The following is a 23,731-nucleotide window of genomic DNA, read 5'->3' as shown; positions in this document are numbered from 1 at the left end:
CTTGCGAGCAATGCTTAGTCATTGATGTGATTCAAACATGTCTATTGAAGAAGCTTGGGTAGGACAATGTTGACCTGAACAGGTCTATAGGCGAGGCTTGGGCACGGGATGGTTTGAGCCAGTTAGCCTAGTCAAGGTGTTGTGGTTTGTGAAGTGATGGGAAGATGTGGCAACGACAACCATTGCTTTATGGAGTTAGTATACAAACATATGCGGTTATGGCCGAGAAACGTGCCCCCAAGAGAAAGTCTGGGGCATGCGGTCGTCTGCCCGGGAGATGGGAGAAAGGCACCTGCGCGAGTGCACATAGAGAGATACATACACATACACATACACATACACATATTGTTAGGAATATGTCCCTCCTATAGGAGGAGCCTACTATTCGACTCAATAGAGAGCTGACAGTCGAAGACAAGGAGTAGTCAACAGGTCGAGCTGAGAGCCGACAGACGAAGACATGGAGAGTTGACTAAGAGAGAGTTGACATGGAGAGTCAACTAGGAGAGTTGACAATAAGTAATCCAAGTCGAAGACACGACCAACTAGTCGGGCCGACCGGATAGTCGACATAAGAGTCAGCTAATTAATTGCTACTATTATTACTATAATAATAGGAATGATAGTAGTAGACTACTTTTGTAAATAGCCCATACAATGTATATGTATAAATACACTTAGGGCAAACATAGAGTGTAGTAAACAGAACATAACGAAGCACTGCAGAGAACATGCGAGAGAGAGAGAGAGAGAGAGAGAGAGAGAGAGAGAGAGAGAGAGAGAGAGAGAGAGAGAGAGAGAGAGAGAGCGGCGACAGAGTTCAACGAACTTGCCAAGAACCCTAAGTGGTTATTCTCTGAGTTTTAGAGAGAGTTGTAACCGGTTTCTGTACTCTCGATTGTATAGTGGAATATCTGTTCTCTCGTGGATTTTCACGTTTAGGGGTTTTCCATGTAAAATCTGTGTTGCCTGTGTACTGTGCATATCTTGTTGATTTGTTGTTTTCTGTTCCTAGTTGTGTATTTCTGCATATCTTTCTCACAAATCTACGATCCCATCCTGTCAAACTACATATACATATACATATCGACGTGTCTATTAGCAACCAACTCATAAATAGGCCTAGCGAGGGAATCGCGGCCATAGACGGTGCAAGTCGCTCAGCTGAGGGCGTGTGCAATTTGGATAATAATAAAACGTGCGATAAAAAAAACTATCAAAGGTCGCCCAACTTTGACACCTCGGTTACCCAAGCTACCTAACATAATGTAGTCACCCAACCTACCAGCCAAGTTTGGTCACCCAACCTATTTTAATCAGGTCGTCCAATCGACGTGCGATTTTCCTAGATATGTATTTTACTTGTTTCTACTTTTTCTGCAAAGTTGTTTTGGTGTAAATCATATTTTTCATGTCGAGAGTTTAGGGTTTGGGAAAATGATTATGGTTTTTGTTACGGGCATGACCATATAATATCCCGTGGTGAGAATTACCGTAGTATTCTTTACACTCTCGTTTAACCCTCACACTTATCCACGTGTATAGAATACTATGGTAAATTCTCACCACGGGATATTATATGGTCATGCCCGTAACAATTTTGCTTGATTATTGAGGTTAGAAAATGTTTAGGGTTTTGCATGATTATTGGTTATTAATTGATTATTTAGGGTTTTGCTTAATTTATGATTATTTTTTCTTGTGTAAATCATATTTTTCATGTCTTGGGTTTAGGGTTTTGTTTGATTATTGATTATTTAGGGTTTTGCTTGATTTATGTTAATTTTCATGTTGAGGGTTTAGGGTTCGGGAAATGTTTAGGGTTTTGCTTGATTATTGATTATTGATTATTTAGGGTTTTTCTTGATTTATGATTAATTTTTTTGGTGTAAATCATATTTTTCATGTCGAGGGTTTAGGGTTCAGGAAAATGTTTAGGGTTTTGCTTTATTATTTATCATATTTACTGTAAACAGTTTGCTAGGTTTTTGATTTGTGTAATACAATTTGTAAACTTTCAGATTTAAGGGTGGCTCGAGTCAAAATGCATGCATGTTTCTTTGAAACAGGTATCGACTTGCATGCCCAAGGCTCGATCTTGCCGTTGACGTTGTGGAGTTAGATCTTCAGAAAATGTGCAAGGATGGAGAAATGACATCCACATGGACCATGACCGTGGATGGAGTACTTGCTGGCCCATGAGGTGTTAGAACGTTTCACCATAGTCGACCCACTTTGGGTGCAACTACACAAGCAAATGATGAAGATGCAAGACATCCTCGAATGTGTGGCCGAGTGTGATTTTATCTTCATTCCAATCGTGGTATGGAGCCATTGGGTGTTGTGGACAAAGATGCGGCACTAAGTTTCTAAGGTGACCAACACAATAGTCTTCTGCGATCCTTGAACAACAAGGCAACTAGCATCGTGTGGAGTCTTGCACATATCATGATTCGGATAATTTCTAATGCAATGAAAGACCATACCATTGTGTTGGATGGTCAACATCACGTAATGCACATCCCAACTCAACCAAATGATTGCGATTGTAGCTTTTCCGTGATGAAGACTATACAGATGTTGGTCGTCGTGTTTTTATGATGATGGATATCTCCGGATTTTGAAAGTGTGATTGGAAATGGATGTCTGATGTGGATTTTGTAAATTGTGTTCTTATACATATTTGGTTATAGGGCACAGAGATGTGGTTCACCAAATATGACGTGGATTTCCAGTTGCGCAGGGTCGGCGGATTTTGTAATATGACCTTATATTTTGTATATGGTGGATTTCTATATGGCGAAAATGCCACACATTGTATATCAAATAGCCTTATTAATGGAATATCTACCCATTTTCAATTTATGTGTTGGATCTCAAGTATCGGTTCAAAAAATGATTGATTCTCAAGTTTTTGTTGTTTAGCTAAAGTTTTTGATGTCAAGTAGTAATCAGGTTGTGGTTGGAACACAAGTTTTTGATCCGATGTGTCCATGATTCAGAAAATGGAAATAGTTTTTCTGAAGTTCTTGTTGGATCTCAAGTGTGAGCGATTCAGAGAATGTTGTTGCCAGTCTCAAGTTTATTTTTTATCTCAAGTCCATGATTCATTGCATCACATTCTAGACTATCCGTGACACATTGCTTACAATTTTGTTCAACCTATTAATCAGGTCGCCCAACCAATTATTAGGTCACCCAACTTGTTAATCAAGTTGCCCAACCTATTATGGTGGTCGTCCAACCTATTTTAATCAGGTCGCCCAACCTACAATGGAGAGTTGGGCAACCTCTAGTAGGTTTTTTTTTCACGTGTTCTTTCTTATCCAAATCGGACGGTGCAGATCGCACGTGCCCTTATCTGAGTGACCTGCACCGTCCGTGGCCACGATTCCGTCGCCAGCCACACTCATGCCCTCTCCTCTCTCTCTCTCTCACACACACACACTTGTCTCTTTTTTGGTGAAAACACACAATTATATTAATAAATGTGTGTAAAAAACACTACTTACAATGGGTGTGACCATGAAGTATGGTCACCCACTAACTACACTACACTACATGGGTAGTGAAACATGTTGAATTGCCAATAGGCAAGACGAACATTCCACCGAGGAAAGGATTTCCACTTGCTCCAATAAAGAAAATTGCCACATTAGTACTCCCTTCAACTTTCGTAGATATGCTTTCACTCTATGTCTACCATCGAATACAAAAGCGTTGCGCATATTCCAATTATGACGCAATCCCCAATATCTCAAAAATAGAAAAACAATCTCCATCTCTGACTTTGGGTCCACCTGTGTAAATTGTGCAAACACCCACTATCTAGGTGTCAAATAACATTGTGATAAAACTTGCCAAATTTGAGAAATGTAACTCCAAATCTGAGAAGCAATCGGGCATTGTATAAATCGATGAGTACTATCTTCCATTTAAACAATGCAAAAAAAGCAATTACCTGTTGCTAGTCCACGACGCTTTAGAGCTAATCCCTAAGGCAATCCTCCAATCAAAACTCTCCAAATGAAGACCTTTGCTACAAGTGGCAATTTAGAATGCCAACTACGTTGTAAGATTTGCCACCACCCATGATTATATTTGTGCAATATCCATTCTTCTTAAGCCTTAGATGATAACCATGCAAGAGACTCAACAGAGCAATGATACAAAAGATTAGTAGTCACTTGTAACAACGATGTTTGACCCTTTAAACACCAATCAATCCACGATTGTTCTCCTGTTTGTAGAGGTAAGGGACCTTGCATCAATGGAATATTTCGTAGTTGTTGCCAAATAAACCCATAATTAGACGGAATGCGTAATAATTGTCGTGCTTCAACAAACTCCAAAATTCTTTGAGATGGAGTCTCAACTATATCTCCCACCTCTTTGACCCCCAAACGAAACAAACAATTAAATTGAGAGCGTAATCTCTCATTTCCTGGCCAACATACTAACCAAGAAGACACAAGTAACTCTTTTTGCAAAGAATTACAATGCTCTCTACTAAATGATGGTTTCCATACACATAACAAGAGTGCTTCTTGCCATGAGGTAACCAAGTGTTGAACACATGTAGAGCCCAGAATCCTAAGTGAAATACATCGATTTAGTAATTGCCACAATGAAGCCTTAATTGTTGTCCTCCCATGTGTTAAACCCTTGTTCTCAATGAAATATTGAACAATAGATATCCATGGTTGTGAGTTTGAACACATGTCTTCTAATAATGAAAATCTATGAGCCATCATATGCTTAGATAAGTTCAATACTCCAGCTCCCCCCAAGCGCTTAGGAGTTGCTAGATAATTCCATGCAACCCAAGTGATTCCCATCTTATCCCTTTTCTTCCACAACAAATATCGAAGAGGTTGCAAAATAGAATGCAAAGCCTTCTTTGTCCACGACATCAATGGCAAGTAATATAATATTATAGGTTGCATAATACATTGTACAACCTTCAAACGTACATGAAATGGCCAAGATTGTGATTTCCAATACATGAACTTATCCCTCAACTTACTAGACATCCATTCAATCAATTGACCATTTGTAACATTCATTCCTAATGGATAGCCCAAGTGTCGAAAAATAGAGCCTTTCTTCACCACGGATCCTTGCCATCCTAAACATTCCAAATCCCTTTCAGTACATGATATGAGACTAGACTTCCTCCAATTAATATGTAATCCGGAAGCCAATGCAAATTGGTTCCATACAAGTGTTACCGGCTGGCATAGGAGTCCAGAGTGTGAAACGAAGTAGTTATTTAATTATTAGGAATGGTTGTAAGTAAGCTATTAGTGTGGACGGACGTACCAGAATTGGTATGCCGTTCCGGATCCGGACCGATCCCGAACAGGTGCGGATGGCACCGTTTTGTACTACAAACCGGAAACCTATTTAAAGGCCCAGATACAATGTAATGAGCAGTGGATAATTAATGAAGCTTAGTGTTTTATCTCTCTGTGTTAATTGCCATTCTGCATTCATTGTTATATCTTACGCGTGTGATTATTAAGGACGATCTTGCTAAGTAACCTAATTAAGTCGGATTAATCGTTGAGCCTAATCTTCTTGCCGTAACACCCCTTTGGTGAAGTGTCTTCCGTAGACACCCTGTGTTAGGCCATTGTCCGGCCCTAAGAGTTAACACAGTTTTTGGCGACCACGATTCCTGTTTTTGCAGCGAATGACGGCATGAATGGATGACTAGATCAATGCACGACCTGGTTATAGATCGAACTCGACGCCTTGCCGAAAGGCAAAGGAGACGTGAGGCTTTCCAACAAGTGGCGCAGGAAATTACAGCGGATCGCTCGTTTTCCAACGTAATCCGGAGAGTAGCGGAGGAGTCCCTCCGGTTACAGCAAACATCGCACCCGGACGACAGCAGCAGCCTAATAAGCCTTTGGGAAACCGAATCCCTTCTCCAGGCGTTGGCAAGTAGAGAAGGCGAAGCGGAAGCCTTTTCAGCGTATGAATCGGATTTCGAAGGGGGATACAACGTGCACACGAACTACCGTAGTAGGAACGACACCCCGAGCGGACCGGAGGACGAAGGATCCGACACCTTACCGACACCGGAACCGAAAGTGCTAAGGCTGGAACCTCCGGAACCAGAAGCAGAGGAAGAGCGACCTCCGACACCGGAAGTCGAGGAGGAGAGGCCTCCGTCACCAAAAGAAGAGGAAAGACCACCGACGCCGGAAACAAATAAGGAAAGACCACCGACGCCGGAGAAAAACCAGGAACGACCACCAACACCACCAGCCCGCGCACCGATACCTGACGACGACATGCCGTTCCAGTACTCCAAGTATAGAGATGATCCGGACGCGGAAGCTCATGTTCACGCCTTTGAACAGACATGGGAAGCAAACCATGTGTCCCAGCGATTGACCCCGGAGGAAGAGGAACGCTCTAAGATAGCGGAATTTGGCGTCACATTGGAGGGACCGGCAGCAAGATGGCGCTGGACGCAGGACCCGTCTACCATCACCACCTTCGCAGATTTAAAAGCTAAATTCTTGCATTTTTTCCAAAAGGAGGTGGACCAGACAATAGTGGTGGGCTTGTTTTATACCATCCGACAGGAGGCAGGAGAGAACATTCACCAGTTTGTCATCCGGTTTCAACGGATGCATAGTCAGCTTGCCCGCGCACCCCCGGAGAAGGAATTATGGACTATATTCCTAAATGCGCTCCGGGAACCCCTACGCACGGTTTGCACGGTAATTGACTTCCGCACAAGTACCATCGACCAGGTCATTGACCGGGTGAGAGAGATGGAAAAGACAAGCTCCTGGCTCACACTGGAAGCACTCCAACGGGCGTTACCGTCCGATGAAGACCTCCGGTTTCGGCAAGCAATACAGTGCACAACCTGCTTGAATTCCGAACACTCGGCACTAGCATGCACTATGAGGACGCAATGTGTAATCTGTCAATCCAAGGGCCATACGACGGATAGGTGCGAGTATAATCTATTGAACCGGCAAGCACCGCCCGTCTGACAAATAGAGCCACGCAGTAGCCGGGATGAAGAAGAGGAACGCTGGCGGCTAATGGACCGCGATCGACCGGCACAGGATGTCCGGTATGGCGATCGACGGGAGAATGATGTCCGGTATGGTGATGGGCGGGATAACTACGACCGGTACGATAGATATGATCGGTACCGGGATTACAATAGACGATACGAACATTACTGTCGGGATTACGGTCCCTCCGGATGGGATGGTCGGATGTCCGGGAATCGGGAATGAAGACCCGAATGAGGAGTACCCGGTATCGGAGCCGGATGATGAAGACCCGGTTCCGGATCCGGATGATGAAGACCTCGGCTATGGAGCCGGATGATGAAGACCCCGGCTACGGAGCCGGATGACGAATGTACCCGGAGAGAGATCCGGATGCGGGGACATATTTGTGAATATGTTTGCCAAGGGCCCTTGAGGCTATATTTGTAAATAGCCCGAAAGTCATATGTGTATAAATATGACTTAGGGCAAACAGTTTTGGGTGTTGTTGCTCATTTTTCTGTTTTCCACTTAGAGGGAGCGAAGTGAGAGCAGCCGAGAGAGAGAGAGAGAGAGAGAGAGAAAGGAAGAGGTCGACGCCTCTGTGTAATACCGCCGCCTGTGGCGAGGACATCGAGCTCAAGGTCGTCGCCTTGCAGCTCGCCATTGTACATTCCCTGCGTATAGTGATAGTTGGAGTCTTGCACTCCCGTGGTTTTTCCCGTCTAGGGTTTTCCACGCTAAACCCAGTGCATTCGAGTCTCTCTCTGTGTTTTTCGATTTACTGCTGCATTGACTTGTGTGTCCTCGGTTGTGGCCGAGAGGGGTAGGTTTGGAAAGCGTCGATTTCCTAACAATCTGGTATCAGAGCGACTGCAGTGCAGAAAATGGAAGGCGGCAGCAGCGGGCAGTCGGGGATGATGGTGCTGAATGCGCAGAACTACGCCGACTGGAAGATAAAGATGGAGGATCTGCTCATTGTTCGGGACCTGTATGAACCGATCGACAGGTCGGAAATACCCAAGGGGGTACTTGAGACGGAATGGAGGCTTCTGAACTGGAAAGCCGTTGCAACCATTCGGCAATACGTCGACGTGAGCGTTCTACAACATGTGGCGAACGACACCAACGCATATGAGATGTGGCAGAAGCTGTCGGGCCTCTACGAGAGGAAGAATGCGTTGAACCGGACCTCCCTGATGAGGAAGATAGTGAACCTCAAGTACCGGGACGGCGAGAGTATGGTGGAACACGTAAGCACGTTCATGGGATTCGTGAACCAGCTTGCGGCGATCAAGTTCCCGTTGGAGGATGCAATGCAAGCCATCATGCTGATGTGTACATTGTCGGAAAGCTGGGAGAACTTGGTGGTGACTCTCAGCACTTCCTGCACCGAAGATAACTTGACCCTACAAACGGTAAAGACAAGCATTTTGAACGAAGAAGCGCGTCAGAGAGATAAAGAACCGGCCTCCGATCCGAAGATGCTGCTTGCCGAATCGGATCGGGGAAGACAACGGAACCGGAGTCCGCAAAGACGGGAGAAGTCGGGGACCCGGTCGCAGTCAAGAGGAAGGCCCACATGCTTCCACTGTGGGAAGCTGGGGCACTTCCGAAAGAATTGTCGGCATTACCGAAAAGACAACGGAGCCGACGACACCGATTCGAAGAAGTCTTCGGAACGGAACGGTGCTTACCGGGGAGCCACGGACCGGAATGGTTCGGATCGGCGAGGGCAGGACCGGAAAGGAACGACGGCACTCGCGGCAAGTGAAGAGGAGATCATGCTCATCACCGAAGAAGGTGAACTAAACATTGTCGGCGATGAGACTACCTGGGTGGTCGATTCCGGAGCGTCGTTCCACCTGACCCCGGAAAGAAGATACTTCTCATCCTACACAGCCGGTGAGCATGGCTGTGTTCGGATGGGAAATGAAGGTACGTGCCGGATTGCCGGCATAGGAGACGTGTGGTTGACAACCTCGACCGGATGCAAAATGTTGCTGAAGGATGTCCGACACGTTCCGGAGGTTCGATTGAACCTGATTTCGGCCGGGAGGCTAGACGATGAAGGCTACACAGGTAGCATCCGGAACTGCGTAATGAAGTTCAGCAAGGGGAGCCTGATAGTGGCTCGGGCCCGGAAAGTCAACACACTGTACCTTATGAATGCCTGGTTGTGTCCGGAGGAGTTGAACGTGGCAGCCGACACTGCCGGTGAGCTGTGGCACAAGAGACTGTGCCACATGAGTGAGAAGGGGATGAAGAGGCTTGCAGAAGACAACCTTATTCCAGTGAAGCATGTGCACCTGGAGAAGTGCACCGATTGCCTGGCCGGTAAGCAGAACCGAACCTCCTTCCACTCAAGGCCACCGACGAGACGTAGCGCACCATTGGAGTTGGTGCACACTGACGTGTGTCAAGTAGAAACGAAGTCACATGGCAGAGCCCAGTACTTCGTGACATTCATTGATGACCACAGCCGGAAGCTGTGGACGGCACCGTTGAAGACAAAGGACCAAGTGTTGTGCGTCTTCAAAGAACTCCACGCGAGAGTGGAAAGGGAATCCGGCAAGAAGCTGAAAGCGATACGAGCGGATAACGGAGGGGAATACCGGGGGCAGTTCGAGGAGTACTGTCGCTCGAAGGGAATCCGGCTCGAGTTTACTGTGCCGAAGACGCCGGAACTGAACGGGCTGGCCGAGATGATGAACCGGACCATAATGGAGAGGGTCCGGAGTATGCTGGCGCATGCGAAATTACCCAAGGGGTTTTGGGCTGAGGCAATGTCGACGGCGACATACGTGATAAACAGATCACCCTCAGTACCTTTGGACGGAGACACGCCGCAGAGAGTGTGGACCGGTAGGGAAGTATCCTACCGGCATTTGAAGGTGTTCGGGTGTCTCGCATATGTGCATGTGGCAAAGGACCGGAGAGGAAAGCTAGATCCAAAGACCCGGCCATGCATATTCCTCGGTTACGGCGATGACGAGTTCGGCTACCGAGTATGGGACCCGGTCGACAAAAAGATATTCCGAAGTCGTGATATCATCTTCATGGAGGACAAGACACTCGCCGACTGGGAGTCGGAGAAGAAGATGAAGAGCTCCAAGTCGACCGGTGAGGATCAACTCTACGAGGAGCAGTCCCGATCGGCAAGGGACCGGTTAGCACTCGAGGATCCGGCCGAAGACGGTGAAGAAACAGAACCGGCCGAGGAAGATGAAACTGATATCGGAACCGGCCCCGATCCCGAAATGGATTCGGATGAAGAGGAAACGGAGGAGCCGGTTACCGAAGCTCCGGAACGGAGATATCCTCTAAGAGAGAGAAGGGCCCCCCGGAGATTTCCGGAACCAGAGCACGTGCTGCTAACCGACGAGGGGGAGCCGGAGAGTTTTGAAGAAGCAAAGCTTGACACCCATAGCCGTAGGTGGTTAAGTGCCATGCAGGAGGAGATGGATTCCCTGCATGAGAACCACACATATGAACTTGTGGAGTTGCCGAAAGGAAAGCGGGCACTTCGAAACAAGTGGGTGTTCAAGCTGAAACCGGGAGATGCCGGAAACCCCCCGAGATACAAAGCCAGGATCGTGGTGAAGGGGTTCCAGCAGAAGAAGGGCGTCGACTTCGACGAGATATTTGCCCCGGTAGTGAAGATGACCTCCATCCGGACGGTGCTGAGCATAGCGGCAAGCATGGACCTCGAGGTAGAACAGATGGACGTGAAGACGGCATTCCTTCACGGTGACCTCGAAGAAGAGATCTACATGCAGCAACCGGAAGGATTCGAGAAGAAAGGGAAGGAGCACCTGGTATGCCGGTTGAAGAAGAGCCTTTACGGACTGAAGCAGGCTCCCCGGCAGTGGTACCGGAAGTTCGACTCCTTCATGACCGACGAAGGGTACCACAAAACGCAGTCCGATCACTGCGTATTTGTGAAGAAGTTCGAAGGAGGAGACTTTCTAATACTCCTCCTGTATGTGGACGACATGTTGATCGTCGGACGGGACCAGGTCAAGATACGGATGCTGAAGAAAGCGCTTCACCGAACCTTCTCAATGAAGGACCTGGGTCCGGCGAGGCAAATACTAGGGATGCACATCATCCGGGACCGGAAGAAGCAGTTGTGGCTGTCACAGGAGAAGTACGTGACAAAGGTGCTTCACCGGTTCAACATGTCGGAAGCAAGACCGGTCGGGTCAACCCTCCCGGCAAACTGCAAGTTGTCCAGCAAGCAAAGCCCCAAGACAAAGGCTGAGAAGGAGGACATGATGAAAGTACCATATGCCTCTGCCGTCGGAAGCTTGATGTACGCAATGGTGTGTACAAGACCGGACATAGGATATGCAGTTGGAGTGGTGAGCCGGTACATGAGCAATCCCGGCAAAGAGCACTGGAACGCGGCCAAGTGGATACTCCGATACCTGAAGGGCACGGCAAACGTGTGCCTCCGATTCGGCTCCGGTAAGCCCGAACTCGACGGCTTTACCGATTCGGATATGTCGGCTGATACAGATACCAGCCGGTCCACATCAGGGTATGTGATGACGTATGCAGGGGGAGCTGTTTCGTGGCAGTCGAGGCTGCAGAAGACGGTTGCGTTGTCAACCACGGAGGCGGAGTACATGGCGGCTGTTGAAGCCGGCAAGGAAATAATATGGATGAAGGACTTCATTAGAGAGCTCGGTATCCGGCAGGAGGAGTACCGACTCTACTGCGACAGTCAGAGTGCCATCCACCTTGCGAAGAATGCGGCCTATCACTCCCGGACGAAGCACATCCAGCGAAGATATCACTGGATTCGGGAAAGGATAGAAGACCAGGAGTTCGTGCTGACGAAGATCCACACGGACGAGAACGGGTTAGATATGCTGACCAAAGTGCTCACACCCAACAAGCTGGAAGCGTGCCGGAAGAGGGTCGGACTGGAAAGACATCCCATGCCGAAGTGAAGGGGGAGTTTGTCGGGATTACGGTCCCTCCGGATGGGATGGTCGGATGTCCGGGAATCGGGAATGAAGACCCGAATGAGGAGTACCCGGTATCGGAGCCGGATGATGAAGACCCGGTTCCGGATCCGGATGATGAAGACCTCGGCTACGGAGCCGGATGATGAAGACCCCGGCTACGGAGCCGGATGACGAATGTACCCGGAGAGAGATCCGGATGCGGGGACATATTTGTGAATATGTTTGCCAAGGGCCCTTGAGGCTATATTTGTAAATAGCCCGAAAGTCATATGTGTATAAATATGACTTAGGGCAAACAGTTTTGGGTGTTGTTGCTCATTTTTCTGTTTTCCACTTAGAGGGAGCGAAGTGAGAGCAGCCGAGAGAGAGAGAGAGAGAGAGAGAGAAAGGAAGAGGTCGACGCCTCTGTGTAATACCGCCGCCTGTGGCGAGGACAGCGAGCTCAAGGTCGTCGCCTTGCAGCTCGCCATTGTACATTCCCTGCGTATAGTGATAGTTGGAGTCTTGCACTCCCGTGGTTTTTCCCGTCTAGGGTTTTCCACGCTAAACCCAGTGCATTCGAGTCTCTCTCTGTGTTTTTCGATTTACTGCTGCATTGACTTGTGTGTCCTCGATTGTGGCCGAGAGGGGTAGGTTTGGAAAGCGTCGATTTCCTAACAATTACGACCGGGAGCACTCCCCCGGGTATCGTCAGCAACGGGAGGAATACGGCAGATATAACGACCAACCTCGTCAAGAGTACCGCAATAAGAAGAACTATAACAAAAAATGACATTTCAAAAAAGGCGGCCACCCACGGGATCCGGAACAAGGAGTTTCAAGCAGCCAACTGGCCCAAAACCCTGCGCTTACCACAGGACTTGCCCCGGATACAACAAACAATGCCGAATCCAGCAATACCCAGAAAGCCTACTGCGACTACTGCCGACAGGAAGGCCATTATAGTAATCAATGCCCGGCGAAGAGCTATGACAAACTACCGACAGTAAATATGGTAGTCCCTGAAGTGGCAGATCTGCAGCAGGTGACCACAAGGTCAAAGGGCATGGCCAAGGAATGGGAGACGTAGGAGACCATCCGGAAGCAAGCGACGGAATGGGTGAAGAAAGTAAACGAGCAAAACGTAACAAACTTACAGCAGCAAAAGGAGAACACCGTAGGGCTTGCTGGCGGCAGTCACTCCGAGAACGAGACATGGCAGGCGTTGCAAGAATGCCAGATTATGCTGCCACTAGGAAGACTCCTACAGCTCGTGCCGAGATTCACGGAAGGACTGAAGACAGCCATGATGGAAGGAGAATCATCACCGGCACCGATACTCTTCTCGAATCCGGAGGAGGGACCAAAGGTGGTGGACACCAACAGTCCGGTAATTATTGCCATTGTAAAAGGGAAAGAACTCCCCGACACAGTAATAGACGAAGGCTCCGGTGTGAATGTAATAAGCCTCCGGACGTGTGATGTCCTCGGAATCCACGAGTGGGAGTCGTGTCCGTTCTGGTTACGGATGGCCAATACAAGCTCAGTGCGGCCGACAGGATTAATACGAAAATTAGAAGTCACCATCGGCGGTCATACATTTCACATCTCGGCAGTAGTGCTACAATTACAGGCACAAGGCGCGTACCCGCTATTGCTGGGCCGGCCATGGTTGAAAACGGCACATATCAAACAAAATTGGAGGAAAAATATAATTACCTTGTGGCGAGGAAAAGCCAAGGTACGTGTACCAACACAGCCAAGGATGAGCACTGGCAAGGAATGTACACCGTTGTATGCAGAGTGCGTCAACATGCTAGAAGGGTTAGCTGACGAAGAAGAAGCTCAGTACTTGCAGGAAAACCCGAAGATCGTACCCCTCTTCGAAATTGACATTGCCGAAGCAGTAGCACCATACTTACCGCAGCCGGAAGAGACTGAAGCAGAACCGGATAAGGACGCAATCCGAGAGTTACGGCAAGCGCATGAAGCGTTGGAACGGGAAATGGACGTTTCACAACGCGTAAAAGCGTCACAACTTGAAGAGGTGAACCTAGGGACCACGGACAAAGCAAAACCGGTGCACATCGCCAAGGAGATGAAGTCCGAAGACAAAACGGCGATGATCACACTTCTCACGGAATTTCGCGACGTGTTTGCCTGGTCATACGAAGACATGCGAGGGTTGGACCCTCAGTTATACCAGCATCAGATTCACTTGAGCAAGGACGCAAAACCAATGGCACAAAGATGGTACCGGATGAATCCCAATTATGCCACCAAGGTCAAGGAGGAAATCGACAAACTGCTAAGAGTTGGCTTTATCCGTCCGGTAAAGAAAGCGACATGGCTGAGCCCAATCGTAGTCGTACCGAAGAAGAACGGAAAAATTTGAGTTTGTGTGGACTACCGGAAACTCAATGCGGCTACGGTAACGGATGCGTTTCCACTTCCGTTCACAGATGGAGTGTTGGATGCCGTCGCCGGCCATGAGGTCTATAGCTTTCTAGACGGATTCAACGGGTATAATCAGATCCAGATGCACCCCGACGACCAAGAGAAAACGGCTTTCGTCGCCGAATGGGGGGTGTTTGTGGCCGTGGTGATGATGTTAGGACTCAAAACGGCACCGGCAACATTCCAACGAATCATCGTGGAAATCTTTGGTGAATATATCCTGGCTTTTATGCAGGTTTTCCTTGACGATTTCACCGTCTATAGCCGAGAAGAGGATCATTTGCAGCACCTCCGTCTTTGTCTAGAAAAGTGTAGAGCGTACCTTCTTAAGCTTGAATCCGGAGAAGTGTGTATTTGGCGTGTCCAGTGGAACCCTACTAGGACATATTGTGAGCCAGGAAGGCATTGTGGTCGACCCGGACAAAGTGAAAGCCATATTAGAAGCACCGGCGCTGGTAACAACAAAGGCATTGAACCGGTTCTTAGGCCAGATCCGGTTCTTAATCGTTGAGCCTAATCTTCTTGCTGTAACACCCCTTTGGTGAAGTGTCTTCCGTAGACACCCTGTGTTAGGCCATTGTCCGGCCCTAAGAGTTAACAACAAGCATCCCCTTCTCAAGATTCTCTTGTGAGGCTTGTAGAAACATGAAAGAATCATCAGCCAAAGCTTGTGCAACTAGTTGCTCTCCAGACGGACGGTGTAGACCCACAATATCACCATTTGTTGCAAGCCTTGATAGCATCACTAACAAGGGATGAGTAACAATAGCAAACAACAACGGGCTAATAGGGCATCATTGACGAACGAATCTTGTAAGGGCAATATCTGATGTAACTCCTCCATTAACCATGACTCGAGACACCGCATCTTGTCCTAATAAAAATATGAAGCGAGACATACGAGGTCCAAAGCCCATTGTATGCATTAACCCAGAAACAAAGGACCAATTAACATGATCATAAGCTTTCTCCAAATCTAATTGCACCATAATCAATTCTTGATGAGTGTTTCGAGCATAATCCATGACCATTTGAACATTCAACACATTATGCAATATATTCCTACCTGCAATAAAACCATATTGGGCGGGATGTATCAACTTTGGCAAATACTTTTGTAATCTATTTGCCAAGGCCTTTGTAAATATCTTATACAACCCCCCCATCAAAGAAATAGGTCTCTATTGATGAAATGACTCTGGAGATGCTACCTTTGGAACTAATTTAATTAGACAAACCTTCCAATCTTGAGGCATACGACCAGAATCCCAAGAATGTTGAAACATCAAAGACACACACTTGTCTCTCTCAATCATAGCTTTGCTCTCCTTTTTTTATTTTTTTGGTAATTACCTTACCCTAGTGGTAAGTTGTTAACACTACAAGCACTGCATCATGGGTTCGAAACCCAATTTCCTCACCTCTCTATTATATACTTCATATACTTGTAATTCTCTAGATGTCATGACTGTGGAATGTAGGGGTTGAACCCATGACCACCTGGTCTCCATTGGGCAACCTTACCAACTGAGTTACATCCATCCGGGCAGCTTTGCTTTGCTCGCTCGCTCGCTCTCGCTCTCGCTCTCTCTCTCTCTCTCCAACTTGAGATTGAAAATGGCCGTACTAGTGGAGTCCCTAGGGAGGAAAGGATATGTAGGTTATGTCACATAGAGATAGAGGATGAGTACCACTTTACATGCAAGTGTCCAACCTATGCCGAGATAAGGGCAAAATACCAAGACATACTTGGTCTGTCTCCCACCCTCCCCAAACTATTAGATACTCTAGATATAAAGAAATTAGGCAAATACATTCTAGAGCTAAAACAACACAGAGAGAATAAATTACAAAATGTTGACAATAATGTTGCTAATGATCACGAACATGTAACAAATGCAGTTTTTCAGGAACCTGAGGAGACAACGAATGCCGACACACTTGCACCACTCGGCCTTTCCATTGATGAGGCAGAAAACCAGAGAAGAACCAGACGTCCTCGGGTGTCGGGTTTCAAAGCAACTCGACGTGATGTGGAAGCAATATTGAAAATAAGGGAACGTGAGCTACACCGCCTAGAAGCCATGGCTAGGGCACTCTCTACATTGGAACCCACATCAAGACCCTTTGACCCCCCCACTTCTTTTCGAGAGGCTTGGGTGGAAATAAAATTAGGCTTAGTGTATAGTCACTTTCGAGTATACTACATATTGTACACTACTAGAACTCTTTTAGTTTAAGTTCTATTTTTTTTACTTAATTTTATTTTAGTTATGATGACTGGATAAATACTCTATTGTTGTAAACCAATTGTCTCATGGGCCAAATTTGGCCTTAGAAGACGTTAATACATCTTTCTTTCTTTCTTTCTTTCTCTCTATTGTAATTACCTTACCCTAGTGATAAGTCGATAACACTACAAGCACTATTTCTTGGGTTCGAAACCCAATTTCCTCACCTCTCTATTATATACTTCATATATATCTCTATTTCACTAGATGAGATATTTCACTAGATGCCACTGTGGAATGTAGGGGTTGAACCCATGACCACCTCTCTCTCTCTCTCTCTCTCTCTCTCTCTCACACACACACACACACACACACACTTGTCTCTCTCAGTCGTACTTCATCTTCCAATTTCTTCCCGTGGAATTCATGGCGACCGTTGCCTCGCTCTGCACACCGAATACGATTCAGCAGTCGACACTGCTGCTACGCAGCTCCTCTTTAAGGTAAAAATTAGAGAGAGAGAGATAGAGAGAGAATGAATGAGCGAGTGCGTAACAGGAGCAAAGAGAAGAGAAAAAAGTGAAGTGAGGAGGGTTTGAGGTTTTCAACCGTTCCTGCCTTCTAATCAACATCGCTTCATTTGATGGTTCGATTCAGAGGAAGAATAGGAAATTATGTAATACGAGCATCACATTCTGCTGCTGAGGATTCAAATGATACAAAGAATGCTCGTTCAGTGCGCCATGTTATCATCACCGGTGGAAATTGTGGTAAGTTTCTATAGGGATATCTTCTGATTGTCATCTTATCATCACAGTTCATGGAGATTAAGTTTAAAATCCATTTAAAAATTTCACATCTTTGTTCCTCCGTGTCATCATCACAATCTTGATATATAGTCAAATATTCTGATATTTCTGGGTATGGATTTGATTTTTTGTGGATATAAGGCATTTCAAAAGCCCAAAACCATTACCGATAAAGCAGAATTGCACATATTCCTGTGTTTTGTGATTCCTTTTCATATGGAAATGTGGCATTTTCTGCATATTTTTGTGGTTCAGAATTCCGTTTTATGTGGATGAAGACATTTCAGAAGGAAAATTTTGAGCATATTTATTTGATTTGCATCCCTTTATCCTGAATAAGCGGGGGCTATTTTCAAAGGTTTTGGAAAACTTTTGCTATTTTTATGACCAAGGTTTTGGAAAGATATGCTCAATTTTACTAGAGTCAAGTACTGTTTAAGTTAAATATTCTGAACTTTGAAAGATTTCCCTACATTTCTGTACTTCCAAGTTATAAATTTTGAGAACCTGTTATATTTAGTAAGTCAATGTTCCTTGCTTTTTACCTTACCAAAAATGCATCTGAGGAGCAAGTAATGGTTATATTTGCGTAATGTACCATCTTATTTTGTGAGTTCTTGCTTTATTGGATTTCCACACGGCATCTTTTGTGACACTTACTAGCCACTTCTAGTAGCTCAGCATATGATGAGAAACACATTCTTTTCATTATTGGACTTAATATTTAGAGGTTCTCCTTGCTTAGCAATGGTCACTGTCATGACTTGGGGTGAACCGTAGAGTATTTTATCATGGTCTATGCTTATTGAGGTACACTTCTTATGTATGGTTCACTATAAATTTTTGCTCAATGTCAATCTGGAAAATGTTTCCTTCACGTTTTCAGCAACTTTATTCATGAGAATTTCATTCCAATGTCTCTGTACGGTTTTCATCATTATGAAGACCTTCATGCATGAAGAACCTGTTTGATGAACATGCTGGTTCATTATTCCTGCTGTTTAAAATACTCATTAGGTGGTTCTGCTTATGGGGAAGGCGTGCATTTCAGGCTTGCAGGGAAAAGTACCACACCTGGCCTCTCTTCAGCACGTGGGAGTTGATTAATATGTGGGGACCTTCATCTGGTTCTCGTGCACCATAATTTACATCATTGCTTAAGATTGAATGAGACAAAGTGAGTTTGTAAGGAATGTGGTTTATGTAAAATACCTCCTAGATAATCCTGCCAATCATATGATGGCATAAAGGAACTAGTCATGCTCATGTGGCACTGATTTTTTCTGGAGATGGAGGAATCCTTGTGTCCCTTATCTATTTGCTGATCATTTAGACCATATATTTCTGTTTGTCACATATTTTCCTCTTGCAAGCCACAAGATGAGGGCTAAACTACTGGATTTTGTAAACGTGTATGAATAAAAAGATAGCAAGCCCTATCCTTTGAAGCTCTAATACAGACAAAATCCTTGATGTGTGCTCATACCTAATGGTAAATAGGCAATATATAATGCTGTTGTCTTATTTTTTATTTCAAGAGAACATATCACTTGGTCAAAATATGTGCATTAGTGCTGAAGACGAATATATAATAATGTACTTATTGCTTGGCCATTTTTATATTGTCACATACAGGAATTGGAAAGGCAATTGCGACGGACTTAGCCAAGAGAGGCATGTTCATCACATTGGGTGAGTATGATACACTTTTGTCATTTGCTTCAAATAGTGTGAATTTAAATGAAATGGCTTAAAGTTAACAAAGTAAAGTAGCTATAGATATGGAGAAATAAAAGTACACTGGCTCTGTGTCTGGAAGAGTAAGTCAGAGGGGCAGAATGAGAAGAGAAATTAAAGGAAGATGGAGTAGAAAATGGCAGAATGAGTACACATGAGGATGTAGGGGTAAGTCTCATGCTATATATAGAGGAATGTATGGTCAATTACCTATAAAATCTTAATTATATAGAGATTGCAAACAGACAGTACCCAAAAACAGCATTTATAGCATGACGATTGATTCGATGTTTATAGTTGACCAATCTTCATCTCATCGAAGAATTAATTTTTGTTCAAACAACTGCTAACTTATTTCCGTAGAATGCTGACCAAGTCTCTATTGTGTAAGCTAGCATGCCGGAGCAAGGAGAAAGGTGACACTGCTTGTGTTGAGATTTCCCAAGTTTCTGGAAATCCACACGTCAGGTGGATTCTGTGAAATTAATAGACACCTGTCTGTATGTTCACCCATCATAAGTCTACTATTCCTGTTTCCGTCTTATATTTTCACACTTCTCAATTGAGGTTTTATTTATATTTCTTTGTAGAACAAGGGTTTGTGATCTTGCATCTTTCAATTCCGTGCACAAATTTGCAAAAGAGTATCAGGAGGAGGGTCTTCCATTGCATATTTTGGTGAGATTGAAGTGTTCTCATTGCTTTCCCTGTTTCTGAAGCATGCTAAAAGAGATCCTGTGCACATCATAAATCCAAACTTTTAATTGAAATCATTGACATTGTTTTTATGTCAAGAAACAATCCTTAGCATCCAAGTCACTCAATTTTCTGGATGGTAGAATCATAATTTTGTTAAAACCTGTTTCAAAGAGGCTTCCCGTTTCAATATTCAGGCATTTTTTGAGAATAATATATCAATAGAATGTTAATGAAATAATTGGCATAACGGACCAATGAGCAGATAACTTTCTATAGTTACTGTATATCCAAATATAATGTGTGGTGATACCTCAAAATGGGACTCATGGCTGCTAATGCTGATTGTTTGTGATAGCACTATTCATATTGAATGTGGCATATTCTACTTTTGTAACCTATTGGTTAACAGTCACACTTAAAAGAAGCCATTGATTTGAATTTCTTTTGCCACCTTTCTACTCAGATACCACCATTGGGCATTATAATGATTAATTTTGTAAATATCATTGGATGCTTATCCATATGACTTTATTTTAATGTTTATATTATAAATTCCAGAAGTTTTGATGGGCTTTACTACTCGAATACCTTCTTGTTGAGATTAAATTTGAGTTTTCTATAGGATTTGGTTACATTAGTTTGCTATGCTCTTCCTCCCGAGTTCTTTAATAATATCAAATATTGATTCAATAAACTTGTGCATTGAACCTGATCAAATTTGTCATTAATGCTAGTGGTGATATGAACTTACAGATATTTTCAAATAAGTCTTGAGGTTTTGAGATGAGTTGAGAGATTCTTTAAAGTTTCTCTGAATGAGTCTTTCCCTGAAAATCCTTTTGTTATTTTTAGGTGAACAATGCAGGAATTATGGCATGCCCACAATCTTATACTGAAGATGGATTTGAAATGCAATTTGGGGTAGTATATCTTTAACTTGTTTTGTAGTTTTTCCACCTTTCTTATATCTTACAGAGAGTATATGGGTTGTGATATAGGTCAACCACTTAGGACACTTCCTACTCACACAATTACTTTTGGGAAACTTATCACTGAGTGCTTCTACTTCTGGGTAATGTGTACTGTACCTCAGTTTACTATTCCTTTGCTAATTGAATACCTTACAGTAACTTTATGACTTTGTTATCAGGTTGCATTCTAGGGTAGTGGTGCTAGCATCTGCAGCAGAACAATTAGGGAAGCTTGATTTTAAGGATCTCAATTTCACTGATTCAAGGGGTAAGTCTATTTTACAATCATTTACAGGTCGCCACGTTTACTGAAGGGGATAGAATGAAATATATATTAATTTCTCTTAGGCATGTGTAAGTTTTCATTCTGGAAGGAAGTATGGAGTCCCCTTCTAATTATTGTGGTCAACTATATGCATAGCCCTGATTACTAGTAGCATGAGTGATGGAGACTAAAACAAAATTGGGTTTTTGTTTGTTGTCTTGTCCTTCAATAACTTCTCTTTATGTATCTTAATGTCTAGCAAGACACGACCTGAGTATTGTTCTTTGAATTCCATTACCAGAGTGATAGGATAGGTCGATGCCTCTTGACATCATTTTAGAGACACAAACAAACAATACCCATGCACAATAGTGCATTATGCTTCCCATTTCATTTCATTATAGAGTAAACAATGTAAAGTTTGATGGTTCTTGGTAGTGTTCTTGCTTAAGATCAAGCAGTATAGATATTTTTCTGAAAAGAAAACTGTCACACATTCACCTCAGCAAATGGCTCTCAGTGTGTCAGTCTTCTTCATCAAGACCACTATGGTGTAGGCAAGGTACTTTCCAGCACCATCTAGGATGCAAGAACTACAATGCAAAGGTATTACCATAGATTAGGCAATTGTGCTTTGTCAAGATCATAATTTGTGTCCATTGTTGCCATCACCACTTGACACCAAGAGTGCTTTTCTTTTTGTCTTGGGTAAAATAACTCATCCTGCACTCACCAGTTCACCTAAAGAAAGAAGAAATCTTACCCAAATAGTTCCAATGAAGTAGTCACAATCAATAAATGTGCTTTGGTAATTTGAGCCTGCTCTAGTGCTTTGAAACAGGCTTTATGATTGTTACTCGTTAGATTAGTGGATGGTTTATGTGATTGTGTGGTAACATGTGTGACGTGAATGTAGGAATTATGAAGGAAAGAGAATAACAGATATTAGATATAAGTATCCAGTTAACCCAGATTGATTACTATGATGTGGGAGATGTGGACATGTAACAGAGTTGCCCACATGAGTCATCAATGTAAAATGTTATTTGTTTTTATTGTAAATAGTTGTCCTTGCAGAGGCATTCGTTTATGTGATTTAGGATATTTGTTGCAGGATACAACCGATGGGTAGCTTATGGCCAATCCAAGTTAGCGAACTGCCTTTTCTCGTATGAATTGAGCCGACGTTGCAGAACAGAAAACATAAGGGTGACCTCAAATAGCATGCATCCAGGAATCGTGGATACTGAGGTAGGATGCAAGAGTAAAAATGTGCTTCGAGAATGTTATGGCATAATTTTATGTGCTCTAAATCAGAATGTTCTTGCTCTTGGAGAATGTTATAACATGAACTTATGTGTGAATGAACTGATATGCATCTATTTACATTATTTTTATGTGCTTGAATTTAATGATATGCAGCTGATTCGGAATGTTCTCCCTCAAATGATGGTTCAAAAATCCATGTTCCCTAATCTTCGAGGTTTCATACGAAAAATGATTGGACTTAAGGTACAAATAACAAAACTCCAAAATACCTGTAACTTACTGGGTATCTATGTACCAGAATTAATTTTCAAATCACCAGATTAACCCTCTGCTCAATATGTATCACTGCATAAGGTTATTCTGGTAAGTTTGAAAACACAAATCTTATGCTGGTAAATATTGAGAAACTTTAAGCTTATTTTAGTGTGTTGTCCATTTGCATATTACTTGAAAATCATGCCATCATTCAATGTTCAACTACGTCTTGCAATGAGACATTTTAATCTTACAGACCGCTGAGCAAGGGGCTTCAACGGCAGTACATCTCGCCACTTCTGAAGCTTTGGAGGGCGTTTCAGGCTTATATTTTGAGGATTCCCAAGTAAGAAATCCAAGCTCTCAAGCACAAGATAGAAAGCTAGCTTCAGAGCTCTGGGAAGTAAGTGAAAGACTAACAAAGACATCTGTAGTAACTTCCAACATTTCCTGATGCAGAAATCTACAGTTTGGAGCAAAGACTAATGAGTTTTATACTTGCATTACACATAACATAATTGATTATTGTCTACCTTCGAATAAGCCTGCATGGATTTATTTGATGAAGTTATATTAATTCAGATAAATATATTGATTTCCATTATGAATTGAGCAACCATTTTGTAACGGCTGTTGTGTCGAGAATTTATCTAATGTTAATTCTTCTCATTTTGAAATTAGTTTTTGAACCAGATCAACAATCAATCCTATTTACAGTCTTCATCCTAATTTTCAATGAATTAAATCCCTCGAGTGGGTCAACTTTTTATCATCACCAGTTAAGATTTTCGTAGCCCACATTTTATTGCTAATTAGGAGTGTCATTCTTGTGTTCAATTGCTTAAGTTCCTCATTACATGATCAAATAAATATAGGTGGTAATGGCTGAAAATTACCCGCAGATGATTCATCAAATCATGTTTCTGGTTCTTCATCATATGAACATACTATAATGACTGATTCGTCAATAATATTCCAAATGACACTAAGTGGCTGTGCAGTACTTTTAAATTTTCAAATAATATGAATTGACTTGATGTGACATTAAGGTACATTAT

General features: G+C 43.9%; 1 protein-coding gene across 1 annotated transcript; it reads left to right on the top strand.

Annotated features, from left to right (window-relative positions):
• Positions 1-17,068: 17,068 nt before the first annotated feature.
• Positions 17,069-23,277, top strand: LOC147852096 (uncharacterized). Its single transcript, XM_087334298.1, has 11 exons — positions 17,069-17,171; positions 17,326-17,438; positions 19,113-19,169; positions 19,610-19,682; positions 19,805-19,892; positions 20,766-20,834; positions 20,912-20,985; positions 21,064-21,152; positions 22,264-22,400; positions 22,572-22,661; positions 22,930-23,277. The coding sequence occupies exons 1-11, from the start codon at positions 17,095-17,097 to the stop codon at positions 23,125-23,127; spliced, it is 1,065 nt and encodes a 354-aa protein (XP_087190424.1). The 5' UTR covers positions 17,069-17,094; the 3' UTR covers positions 23,128-23,277.
• Positions 23,278-23,731: the final 454 nt, after the last annotated feature.

Source organism: Azolla caroliniana, unplaced genomic scaffold (assembly GCF_043228905.1).
Source record: "Azolla caroliniana isolate FFs.n. ecotype wild unplaced genomic scaffold, voAzoCaro1.0.p SCAF_18, whole genome shotgun sequence".
Classification (NCBI taxonomy): Eukaryota; Viridiplantae; Streptophyta; class Polypodiopsida; order Salviniales; family Salviniaceae; genus Azolla; species Azolla caroliniana.
The sequence above is the reverse complement of the archived record's forward strand: the minus strand, read 5'-3'. Positions and strand labels throughout refer to the sequence as shown.